The sequence below is a fragment of the Geospiza fortis genome, unplaced genomic scaffold (genome assembly GCF_000277835.1).
Source record: "Geospiza fortis unplaced genomic scaffold, GeoFor_1.0 scaffold927, whole genome shotgun sequence".
NCBI lineage: Eukaryota > Metazoa > Chordata > Aves > Passeriformes > Thraupidae > Geospiza > Geospiza fortis.
The window spans coordinates 48763-61823 of record NW_005054633.1 but is presented as its reverse complement, the minus strand read 5'-3'; the positions used below and the strand labels follow the sequence as shown (position 1 = coordinate 61823).

Below are 13061 nucleotides of genomic sequence, written 5' to 3'. Positions count from 1 at the left end.
CTGGTTTTCCCGGAGAAGAGCGGGGCGGGGGGGGGAGGGTGGCTGCTGGGACTTGGAGTCGGTCTCTCCAGCTGTGATACCGTGGGGTGGGCGAAGGGCTTTCGGGGCTCCCGGCCATCCCCCTCCTTGTAGCGGGGCACCTGCGAGCAAAGGGCAGGGCGAGTAGGTAGGTGCAGCCCGGGGGACGGTGGTGGTGGCATTTGCTGTCTGCTGAAGCACGGCGGGAGCTTCTCGCTCTGTCCTTGGTGGTCTTGGTGGCCTTTTCGCTTGCGTTCACCAGAGTCTGAAACGCACAGTGGTGCTCAGCACTCACAGGCTGCGGCGGGTGTGGTGGTCGTGCTCATATCACCTATATGGTTCATAAAACGCGCTGGAGTTTAAATATTTCAGTATTATCTGGCTTTTCCCTCTCCACAAGCCTTTGTTTTTGAACTACGTTGTGTTCAGGAAGTTTCAGACAACTTGAGGCACTTAATGCTGGGCTGTTCAGCTAATTACACTGATGTTGCTAATAATATGTAATAGTGTTGCTTGTCTGCATTCCGTACTCTTTTTCCATTTTTGAATATGGTTTTTTGGGGTTTTTTTTGAAAGAGGCTTAATGTTCAGAAACTGATTGCAGAGTCTTGTTTTGAGCTATGATCATTACAGCCCCTTTTTGGCCTAAGTGGTCCCCCTTACTGCATTAGTTTTCTGTAATTTTATGTCCTGGATCTGTATTTGAGATTCTGAATTGCACCCAAAGCTGTAGCAAATGCTGTAAAATCAGTGTGGGAAAAGCAGGGGAGTAGGACAATAACTGTGCAATGCTGTTGAAATAAAAGTTTCATAAGTAACAAAACAGGGTTGGCTTCTTGTATTTTCTTTTCCTCTTTTTTGCCTTCCTACTTGACCGTCTTCTGCTTTTGCTTCAGTGCAAACTAGTAGGGACTTCACGGGCCAGTTGTGAATCTTGTTGCTTATGTTTTTTTTATCTGTCTACCTGTCTTTGGGATGACTGTGCCTAATAGCAGCAGGACCAAAGTCATAACTGTAGTGGATGTGAGCCCTCTATGGTTTTGAGTCTATATATATGAGCGTACTTAAAAATTCACTAAATTTTTTTGTCCTTGTTCCAGATGGAAGAGTTCATGCTTACTGGTTTGCATAATAGCAGAGGCTAAATAGGCATGAAGGAGACTATAGTGGGGATGAGAAGTGTCCAAAGAGAAGAAATGAACCCTACAAATGATGATCCAGTGTTTGGGACTGTTTTTGACTGGGACTATCTCTTATGGGAAATTCGTTTGACATTTTTAGCTGCTGGTTTTTTAATCTACTTGGGAGTATTTCTTCTGTCTCACTGGTTGTCTTCTTGGAGAAGTACCACTTACCGTGCCTTGTCTGCAAAGGAGAAGGTGTTTTGGAATATGGCAGTCACACGTGGTGTCTTTGGACTTCAGAGTTGTGTTGCTGGGTTATGGGCTTTGCTCATAGATCCTGTTTTTCATGCTGACAAAGTCTATTCACAGCAAAAGTGGAGTTGGTTTAACTGTTTAATAGCAGCCGGATTTTTCTTGCTTGAAAATGTAGCAGTTCATGTGTCCAACATTATTTTTAGAACATTTGATGTTTTCTTAGTAGTTCATCATTTGCTTGCTTTTGGTGGCTTGGCTGGTTTAGTAATTAATGTGAAATCTGGACATTATCTGCCTTTGATGGGAATGTTGCTGGAGATGAGTACTCCCTCAACATGCATTTCCTGGATGCTTCTGAAGGTAAGAATGTGATAATTTTCAGATTATGTTTGTAACAGTTTTCACGCGTTTCGCTTGTTCGTAGATAATCTGTGTGGTTTGTTGGGATAGTTTTTCATCAAAACTGCATTTATCCAACTGATACCTGTGTTATTGTCATACCTGCTTTTGTCATCATGGCACTTGTGCAGGCCTCCACGTCGGTTTGTGTGCTGCTGTGTGCACAGTGGGGTGGTATAGATCCATACCAAGTTTAAGATTCCATTATATATATGTGGAGTAACATTGCACTATGAGGAAAAAATGCCTGAGAGTGTTTGTATATAAAATTGCTGGGTATTTGTATTAGTTCTGTAGATTCCTCAGTTCCTTATCTTGAAGTAACAGTTTCACTTCTGCATACTTTGTGTTCTTATTTTTCTAGGCTGGCCGTGCTAACACCTTTTTCTGGAAGGCAAACCAGTGGGTGATGATCCATCTGTTTCACTGCCGCATGATTCTTACCTACCACATGTGGTGGGTGTGTATTTTCAATTGGAATTCTATTGTAGAAAACCTGGGACTTCTTCACTTTATTGTTTTATTCTCGGGATTATTTGCTGTTACGCTAATACTTAACCCATACTGGACATACAAAAAAACTCAGCAACTCCTCAGCCCAACTGACTGGAACTTTGAAAATAAAGCAGTGGAAAATGGAAAATTAAATGGCGAAACACATGAAAAGAAGAGGATATAGCACTCAAACAACAGTTTCCCAGCAGGGTAACAGAAGAATACAATGCAAAGCCATTCTTTGCACGTGAACTAGAAGATTTTGCAAGAAGCTCATTGATGCAGTGACTCCTTGCTGGTAGCACTCTGAGTGCATCACAAGTATTGAAAAGCATTATTTGTGTTTATTATGTGTATACATATAAGAACTTCAACCCTCATTATGAATTACACCAACAATTTGTCAGGTTGGACAGTATTTCATAATTTAGCAGTGATGTGCTCCCTAGTGGCATGGTTTTTTTCCTGATGCTTCAGAGTGGCTTTACAGTACATCATCTATTAAGCTCAGCTTGAATCAAGTTTAGCTTGAATCCTATTTTACATATGGTAGAGATACTGAAAATTATGTTAAATTGTGTATTAAGATCAATTATGATCCAAGTTATAGGTATGCATGGGTACCTAATTCCTGTGTGCCAGTGAATCATTCCAAGTGGCAGAACTGGTCAGTGGTAGAATGCAGTCATGGCCCAGGTTTGGGGTTTTTTTTGGTTGGTTCGTGGGTTTGGGATTTTTTGGGTATTGTTTTTTGTTCTTTTTTTCTTCTAAGCACACTTAAGGAACAAAGAAAATAATTGAGTGTTTGTTGTCAAAGTTGTTGTTTTCAGGTTGCCCTCAGTATGGGAGGAGTTTATATCCACCAAAACCATGCATGTGGAGATTCATGCATTTGCCATATGTGGGGTTTGGTAGATAATTATAGTGGCCCCTTCTGGACTTTAAATCAATGCAATACAAGTGCTAACACCAGAAGGTGACTCTGTGTCATTCTTGAAAAAAATGCTGCTTGATTAATAAATTATTTTTTTGTATGTCCCGTGTGAGGGGTCATGCAATTATTTCCACTAGTGCTTCTGTTATGGTTCTTCTCATTTTTGGGAATGCACTTCGTTTTAGATGGTTTCAGAATCTGAGGTGATTCCTTGATGGAGGAAAGCCTGTATTACCTCCTGTAGGAGTTTGGTTGTTTTAATATTTTTATTTAACTTTAAAGAACATACCAAGCAACACTAACAATCCTTTGCACTTTATCTGGCACATCACAAAAACCTTTCCTTTACCTGAGAAACTGGGTTGCTCTTTAGATAGGGACTAATGGTGATTGATGTTCTCCCACTTAAGATACTGGTTTTATGGTTCCTGGGTGAAATGTTGGGAAGCAGATGGAGGGATAAAGATCACGATAGAAGAGAGTGACACCTAGTGGTAGGATAATGACAGGGGTATTCGTTTTGGTGCACGGAACAAATGAGATTAAAAAAAGTGGTTAATTGGAACTCTGTGTAACATGACTGCTACACAGATTTATTTCTCAAAGCATTAAGACTGGGCAAGCCCAAGCTGTGAAGAATTTTACATCAAGCAATTTTACATCATCTCTACAATTAGAGACTTTGTGAACTGATCTGTGGTGGAGCATATTGTTTTAAATGTGTGAGGGGAGCACTCTTTGGTGTAAACAGCCCCATTTTGGTGGGAATGTCTTTGATTTGTTCTGAGTGAAGGGAGTGGTTGGGTTGCTGTGTTCCCTAATTCACTCTGTATGAGCAGAGAGTTGAATTGCTGTTCTGTGATGGGGAGGAATCTTCTTACTTTAGGTCACAAATACATAGGCAGATCTTGTTGATAATGATGAAGTGGTGAATATCTGAAATTGCCCATTCAAAACCAGGCTGAGAGGGTCACAGTAATTTTACACAACAGCCCTGTCTGATACTGTGCTGATATTTAATAGATAAAATCTAAATTTCGAGTGATCTTCTTATTTTTAAGCTGGGCAGAATGAAGTTGCAGTGTTACCTGCCTGGGCACCATCCTATGGTAAAAAGGGTTCTCAAAAGTTTGAAATGGTGTACCTGTCTCAAGCAGTTGTATGTGGGAGAGTAATGTTAACAGTACTTTGGAAGAAACCAGAGGGAATAATTCCTTGGCTATGGAAAAATTATCTGAATGCATATCTTGCAGAATCCAAACCTCACTTGCAGATCCAGGGAGAAAGGCAGAGAATAAGTCATCAGGTATCAGAATGATGATGTACTCTATGAAGCTTAAAACTTGAAGGTTTGGATTCAATAAAACAAGGTAATAATTTTTAAAATCCCAGCCACAGAATTCTGAAGAATCCTAATAGAAAATGGAAATATCAGAAGTTTGGGATGGGTGTGTAATTCTCATAGTGGCTGGCTAAAGAATGTGAAGTTCCTATGTGCTAAAATAAAAGAATACTGAGGGTGGGGGTTAGTGGTGAATTGAGACTGAAAAAAGGCAGGTGGAAATTTATGTCATAGCACCTGATGTCTAAAGTTTAATATTTTATATTATTAATGTGTATAACTTTATTAATTGAATTTTAAATCTTTCATTAAAATTATGTTTTTAACATCATAATGCAGTTTTTTTAGTTTGCATCCTAGTTTTTTCACAAAAAGACTGTAAGGGTTTGCATGTCTTAACTATATAATGAATGATACTTTAGAGACCCTGTGTACCTAAACACTGGTAGACCTGCTAGAACAAGAAAGCTATGCAATAAAGCAAATACCAGCACTTATTTTATTTCTGTTGGTTTAAGAGTACTTTACAGTCCAGCTAGAAATACAACACAACAAGAATACAGACAACCTTTCTTCTTCATCCTTTTCATGGCCTTTTCATGTGTTGGAGTTGCCAGTTTTGTTACACAGAGCCTCTTTTTTTATACTTGAGTATAAAAGGAGCTTTTATAAGGGCATGTAGTGAGTGATAGGACAATGGTAATGACTTTAAACTAAAAGAGGGGAGGGTTAGATTATATTAGGAAGAAATTGTTCCCCATGAGAGTGGTGAGGCACTGGAACAGGTTGCCCAGAGAAATTGTGGATGTCCCATCTCTGGAAGTGTTCAGGGCGAGGTTGAATGGGGCTTTTGAACAACCTGGTGTAGTGGAAGATGTCCCTGCCTACAGCAGGAGGGTTGGAACTAGATTATCCGTAAGGTCTCTTCCAATCCCAGACTTCTGGGATTCTTCAGTTTCTAGTGACTGCTCCCTTTAGGAGGATTTTCTGGTTTATTATTGTGGAAGTCACATTGCTCTGAAACAAGTCAGAGAAAGTTCTTGAACTGAGGGTTTTGGTACTTATAACTAAGTGATCCTTTTCAGCCTAAAGGTAGAGTAGCCATATGTGGTTGTAAATTTTGTTGAAGTGAAATTAATCCCAGTCCTGTTGGGCCTTCTTACACAGCCTTATCCACAAACCACAATTTAAAAAAATTCAGTCAGCTTCCATAGTGGTTGGATTGGGTCACTGAGTTTGCTGCTCTGGATTTGGAAAAATTGCATAACATGATTTTGGGTGAATTATTTGTTTGCCAAGGTGACTGCTAGGGACTTGGCTCTGCTTTCTTGTTGAACAAGCTTATTTTGAGGAGTGGTGTTCGTGTCACCTTTGTGAAGCTTTTTTTTTTTTTAAACCCAAACAACAAAAACCCAAATCAGCAAACTGTGGTGGAGATAATGGTGTTCAGTTGATTTGGTTTGGTATTTTTGTTTTTTTTAAAGAAAGGTGTCTGATCTGAGACTTCCTTGTCCAGTCATCTGGTTCTTACAGTCTTCATACAACATTCCTAAATCACAGTTTGTGTTTTCCTCCATTTCTAGCCTATGTTTTTTTTCCAAAACTTGTCATTGTTTTCCCCCCTGAACCCACCATTTTTTAATTTTTATTCTTACTTGCAGTACTGGTCATGATCTTGGAGTCACATTACCACTGTGATATTTTTGTCTAGTAGTTTTCAATACATGCTGTCAGGCCCATCTTCCACTAAATATCCATGTCCAAATCTTTCAGTGTTTTTGTGTTTTCCTGATAACATGGATTAAATATGGATGTGATATGCAGTTATAAGAAACCTTCTTTAACCTCAGGGAGACTCCCCCTTAAAGTGAATTTAAAAGTATTAAGCAAACTTAAGTCTGCTCTTGTACAATATAATGTTTGTTGAAAAGCATCTTTACACTGTACATAAATAAAAGTATTTTATTGTATAGCTGTCTATTGTGATTTTCATTTCCTGATTAAAATAATGCCTGTTATTTTTTACTTGCTATTTGTAGCTTAAACAGTTTTTGCAGTGCATGCACTAAAATGATTTATTTTGAAATGCTACACGTGACAAAGGTAATGTCATATTTATGGAAATAGCTATAAAAATCTTGTAAACCAATGTCCCTTCACCAGTGTTTCATATGTTATTCCCATAAGCATGTCTGGAACACTAGAAGCGGTGCTATGTGTGTGTATTAAAAACAGTTAAAAAAACATCCCTTGGGGATGACCCTTCTGGTGTTGGTTATTTGAAGTGTGTGGTCCAGTTTTGCATTAGGTTCTGACCATGAAGACACTTCATTTGGTATCACATGATACTTCATAGTTTAGTATAAGCTACCTTAAATAAACAACAAAAACACAAACATAAAGGCCAAAAACTTGTCCCATTGCAAAATAGTAAAGTACAGTTCTGAGCATTTCTTTCAGAATGTTTTTCGGGAAATGATTCCTGATGCTTTTTAGATTAGTGAGTCCAAGCAACCCAGCATCATTACTGGTATTTTTATAAGGATGCACAGTGCAAGCAACTGGTTGGCTGCCTCTGCAGTAAAGAACCCAAGATTAATTGAAGCAGAAGCAAGACATTCATGTGTACAGCTCCACTAACTGTGAGATGTGTGTGGGTACAGACTGGGATGAGAAGAACAATGTATAATAGTGTTTGTATGAGTAAAGTCCTCCCTTTCTTTTTTTCCTTTTTTCTTTTTTTTTCTTTTGGTAAATGATCTGTAAGATTAATTTAAATGTTATTGTTTTGCTACTCAGGTGTTTCAGTTAATAGGTAAATACATTCTACTTGAATAGTGTTAAACATATTCTCAGAAAAATATTGGAACAGACTTGGGCCAACAATGTTACACAGCAATTACAGTCTTTTGGTCTTGTGTCGTTGCACTGTTACTTAAATTGGAACAAAAAATGCAAGCAGTGATCATTAATGAAGTAAACTATGCCTGTTGATGTAGTTGTCAGCCCCCAGATGTGTTTCCAGCGCTGGAGGAGACATTTCATGCACTGGATCTGATTGACTAATTAGCATGTTCTGCTAGTGGTGCCACAGAGCAGGAACAAGTATTTTGCAGCACATTGTGCCTTCTGCTTTTCCCTAAGCTGCACACTGGTGAGTGGGGTGGAAAGATGATGATAGAGCAAAGGCCATAGGAGACCTAGTTCAAGATGGCAGACAAGCTAAGCTTGGAAGGACTGGGGCCTGCTCACCTGTCCACAAATAAGAAAGCGAAGAAATTGGCTGTGCTGTTGCTTGCTGCTATTGTGTGTTTGTATTCTGAGAGCAACCTAGGGTCTGAGTCCTTAGGAATATGACCTGAGTAGAGACAGTGGAAATTTAATACTAACTTTTTCAGATACATTACATCTGCTTTGAAATTTTTATTTCCTTGTTGATTGTAGCTGCCTCTTCTCCTTTGCTTGGCTCACATTAGTGTGCTGTATAAGCTGACAGTGTTTTCACCACTCTGACCTCAGACCCTGTAAAGAATGGTGAGGTTTTAGTACTGGTAATTGATTCTGGCAGCTCCAGGTATTTGCTTGTATTTATTTTTTCCTATATAGATCTGCAGCTTCCTTCTCTTGCCTTGCTGCTTCTAATGCTAAAAGCAGTTTACCAGTGAACACTGCATTTTTTTACCAAAGTTGTGCTCTTTTAAGTTTAGGCATGGAGCTTGCAACAAGAAGGGGACAAAATATACCTGAGAAAGGACTAATTTTGTAGAAGGTAGAGAGCTGAATTTGCTATGTTTTTGAACCTTGCAGTTCTGCTGTCAGGATCTTTAAGAGTAAATCAAGGTATCAAATCTATGATACCTTGAAAAACAAAGTCATGCAGACAAACTACAGAAATATATAGAGAACAAAGTCATGCAGACAAACTACAGAAGTATATAGTATATACTTTTGCATGGAGGTTTGCATAGAGTAGGCATATAGCATCCAACAAGAGCTTGTTTATCTTGTTTTGTGGGTCACATTTACATGAAGACGTATCCTGGAAAGCAGCAGTAGCCTTCCTAAGGACTCATTAAGAATTAAATCAGAAAAAAGCTATGAGACTTCAGGTGAGGGAGATGGAACTGGTTGGTACATTGTATACTGCTGACCACGTTGTGGTTACATATTGAATATATAGTTTTTCTGATGCTATAACTCTTTTTTCTCTCAGCGTTGTGTTGAGTATTACTGTGACACTGGTTGAGGCCAAGTTTAAAAACTTTTTAGGACATCGAAATTGCTAAGCAATATGTTGCCCTAGGCTGAAAGAGCCTAAAGTCTGTTCTAATTTAAAGTAATTTATTCTTGTGTCATCATTGCCTTTTTCTCTTACATAATTATTTTTTACCCCTGGAGACTCTTTTGCATATTCATGCATACAAATAGATCTGCTCTTTTGTTTTCCCAGCCATCCTAATACCCTTTGCTTGTCACTTTTCCCACTTGAATTCCTTTTTACTATGTGTTGGCAGCTTAGAGTTGTACATAGTATTTGATATAAAATCTTCTCAGAATCTTGTATTACACTAGTACCTCCTTTCCTTCCCTGGGAACAGTTCTGCTTCGGCCAAAAGCTGCATTTGTCTTTCAGGGTTGCATGGCCTCAGCGCTTTGTGGTGCTCCTGAGAGGAAATTCACTTAAGTTTTTCCCTTTATCAGCTTCAGGATGAAGAAGAGGCATCAGAGAACAGTGAAATAACTGAAAGTAGGAATGTTGTGTTATAGAAACAACTTGTGTATATGACTGACTGGGGTGCGGGTGCCCATCCCCGGCAGCATCAGTGGGGTCTCTGTGAGGGAAGCCGGGGCTGACACAGCCGGTTCCAGCCAAACACAGCTGGTTCCAGCCGGAAACAGTTGGTTACAGCCGGACACAGTCAGTTCCAGCTGGACACAGCCAGTTCCAGCCGGATCCAACTGCCCACCGCAAGGCGCGGCTGAGCTGTGGCGGGCACCACAGGGAAACACAGGTGAAGAAGGGCAAAAAATGCTGCACAGAGTGAGGAGAACACAGTGAAAGAAATATCTCTGCAAGCATCAAGTGCAGTGAAGAAGGAGTGGGAGAAGCTGCTCCTGGGCACCAGAGCAGATTCACCTGCAGCCCATGGAGGAGGCCCTGAAGGATCAGGTTTATCCTGAAGGACTGCAGCCTGTGGGAAGCACCCACACTAAAGCAGAGGAGAAATGAGAGGAGGAAGAAGCACTGAGAGGAGCTGTTATTGACTGACCACAACCCTGGTTCCCATCCCACTGTGCCCCTCAGGATGGAGGAGGCCAAGGAGATGGGAATGCAGTGATGTTGAGCCTGGTGCGAGGGAAGAACAGAGAGGGGAGGGTCTTTTTAATTTTGTCTCTGTTACCATCTCATTTTTAATTTTAATTGACAAAAAATAAAATTTTCCCAAGCTGAGTCTGGCCCATGACAGTAGTTGCTAAGGGATCTTCTTGTCTTCATTTTGACCTACAAGATTTCCATATTATTTTCTCCCCCAGTCCTGCTGACAAGGGGGAATGAGAGAGCAACTGGGTGAGGGTCTGGCTGCTGGCCAAGGTCAACCCATCACAAGAAGTTATGGCATCAGCTGTACTATCACTTATGTACACCCATGACGACAAGGAAATGATGTAACACAAGGGCTTTGCTCCTGAGATATATTCAAATATAGGAAAACTTATACCTAGTCTGTCTGAATTGGCAGTCTGAGAATTTGACTTGCAAATACTCCTTGTGAAAGAAGGAAAGTGAAATGAAATGCATTAATGAAAGACATTCTAGTGCTGGTAAAAGATCACAATATTATAAAATTGAATTGCCAGGTTAACCTGTGCTAGTGTGATCAGAACTGAGGAACTGTCTCCCAGTAGTGGTGCTGGTGCTTCAGGAAGATGTGGAAGATGAGTCAGCGGTAGGCAACAAAGCAGAATATGAATAAGCAATGTTTTTATAAACCCGAATGTTATTTTTGATGTAATAGTCTGAATTTAGGAAAACTGTGGTTTGCTTTTATTCTTTAAAATATATATTATATTGTATGTATTATATATATAAATAAAAAAATATACTGTCACTCAGTCTGGTTTGGTAAGAAAAGTAGAGGGGACCTGTAACTTTGCAAAGCTCCAGCATTTGTTCTGCAGATGCTCAGGTTGAGCAAACTCATTGGATGTCCTGGCTTTGAGTGGTTTCTGAGGGATTGCAGTAAGCAGATGACACACTGCCTTCATGGGGGACACAGTTAGGAACAACAGAATTTCCAGTGGATGAATACTCCCTAGGAAGAAGTGCCAGCTACATCAGCTGTTAAACGGAAGAATCTGAGAAAACCGGGCTTTCCTGGGGAACTTGATAACATAAGTTTTAGTTGTTTTGTTCAGATTTCATGCACTATTTTGGAAAGCCAGCTATTAGGGGTCATAAATTTAGGTGTACATTCAGCCATTGCAATTTCCACGGAGTGAGAAAAAAGGCATCCCACCTTCATGGCATTGTGTCACAGGGAGTCAGGATGCTGGGCAGGGCTGATGGTGTCCTGAAGATGCCCAGTCCATGAGCTGGAGTAGGTGGATGGTGTAGATGTATGGTGAGGATGTCTGGGGTAGATGACCTATGTGCAGTAGCTTGGAGGCAAAGTATCTTTGTTGAAGCCTCAGGAATCAGAAATGAGAGTAAGTAAATTTTGGTGAGCTCACATGCAAGTATCACCAGTAAAACCAATTTAAACATCAACTTAGAATCTGGTTATAAAAAGCATCATGTTAACAGTGGAGACAGCCATTATCTGTGCTCTAATAATCAACAACTAATTATGGGTGGATAAATAATGACTTTGTGATTGCAATGATTAGGGTGCTAATTATTACTGGTAATAGTCTGTTGCCTTATAAAACAGTAGGAAAGTGTAAGTTATTTTGAAAGTTAGTTTTTCTAAGTAGATCTGCTATTGTTGGATTTATCCAACAAGGTTTCCACAGCAACCTTTTATTGGAATATATGTATGGTCACCAGAATCAAAAGAAGGAGTAGTCAAAGACCAAAAGGGTTCACAAAAAGTCTTAAAGAAGGATTTCAATTTTGTCTAAGATAATTGTGAAAGATAAGAATCTGTGAGAGGTAGTTATAAGAGGAAGAATTTAATGCACATAGATTGTGAGATAGGTGTCAAAAGGAGAAGGATATTGCTAGTAAATGGTATTTTTAATTACAGAATCGAGCTAGTTGTACTTGGTCTAGGTATGTGTCTGTTTTTTAAAGTAGCCTCTAATGATAAGTACTTATTAAACAGTTTGCCCAAGGTTGATTCCCCACCATTTCAGCTCCTGAAATGATAGCTTGGTGTGAGTGAAATGTAACACATTTTAAAAATCACAAAAAAAAAAAAAAAAACAGGATAAAATGGTCTCTGATGGAACTGAGAGGTCTCGGATATGAACTGAACACCATAATGGTATTCCTGGCCTTAACTTTGACATGTGGCTTTCTTACATAGCAAACAAGACAATTAGATCTATATGAAAGCTATTTTGAGTCAATGTCATGATGAACTGCATTAAAAAGAAATAACTTTGTGAAAATGGAAACATTTTTGAAAGGAATAATTTAAAAAACTTTGTGATTCAGACTGTATGAACGCACACAAACACTTGGATAATTGTAAATCTTTGTTGTTAAACTACAGACAAAGGGAAAATGTAGGGCAAAGGTGGATTAATCAAATGTCAAATGCCACCTTTTTCTAGTAGCGATTTCCTGTAATGATAATGAATTTACTATTTACTGAGTGTATTTTATTACTCACTGTAGAATGAGTTTACTTAAATAGGTAGGGATCACTGCTGGATGACACATGGATCTTTGAACAGCATTTAGCTCAAAGATTTTATTCTTAAAAGTGGTCCAAAGATTTCAGATAATACTTAACAACATTGAATAGTTGTAATGACTTATAATTTATTTAAGAATTTTTAATGTACTTAAGAGCGTTTATTTTTATTGAAGTGTGACAGATGTGTACATGGATATATTGTGATGCACACATTTGCAAAATGATTGCATCTTGTAAAGGTTTTCTATATTTTAATTAAGTGGCACGGTCAGTCCTGAGTGTACAAGTGGTTGGTGTTACTCTCAGGACAAGCATTCCGGGCTTGAGTGGCACAGGCTTTGGTTGTGGCACATGGCTGTGTGGTTGGCTCGTCAGTGCTGGTTTGCAGAGGTGCTCACTGTGAGGACTGTCACGCAAGAAGGATGCAAAAAGAAAAAAAATTTGGCATGAGGTGCAAGCGTCTCTAGATAGCATTTAATTTGAAAACTTACTGGATTTCTGGTTATAAATGAGATTAAAATCCAAAATAGCGCCGTGGCCCAGTTTGTACCCTGGCGCGTTCAGGGGCTATCCGTGAGCATGAGGCTGAGTGTGCTGAATTGTCCACCCTGGGCCCGGCTGCCCCCCCG

The 13061-nt window shown here is 39.5% G+C and overlaps 1 protein-coding gene across 1 annotated transcript; it reads left to right on the top strand.

Annotated features, from left to right (window-relative positions):
• The first annotated feature begins 1100 nt into the window (after window positions 1-1100).
• Window positions 1101-6537, top strand: CLN8 (CLN8 transmembrane ER and ERGIC protein). Its single transcript, XM_005430441.3, has 2 exons — window positions 1101-1757; window positions 2161-6537. The coding sequence occupies exons 1-2, from the start codon at window positions 1170-1172 to the stop codon at window positions 2473-2475; spliced, it is 903 nt and encodes a 300-aa protein (XP_005430498.2). The 5' UTR covers window positions 1101-1169; the 3' UTR covers window positions 2476-6537.
• The last annotated feature ends 6524 nt before the right edge of the window (window positions 6538-13061 follow it).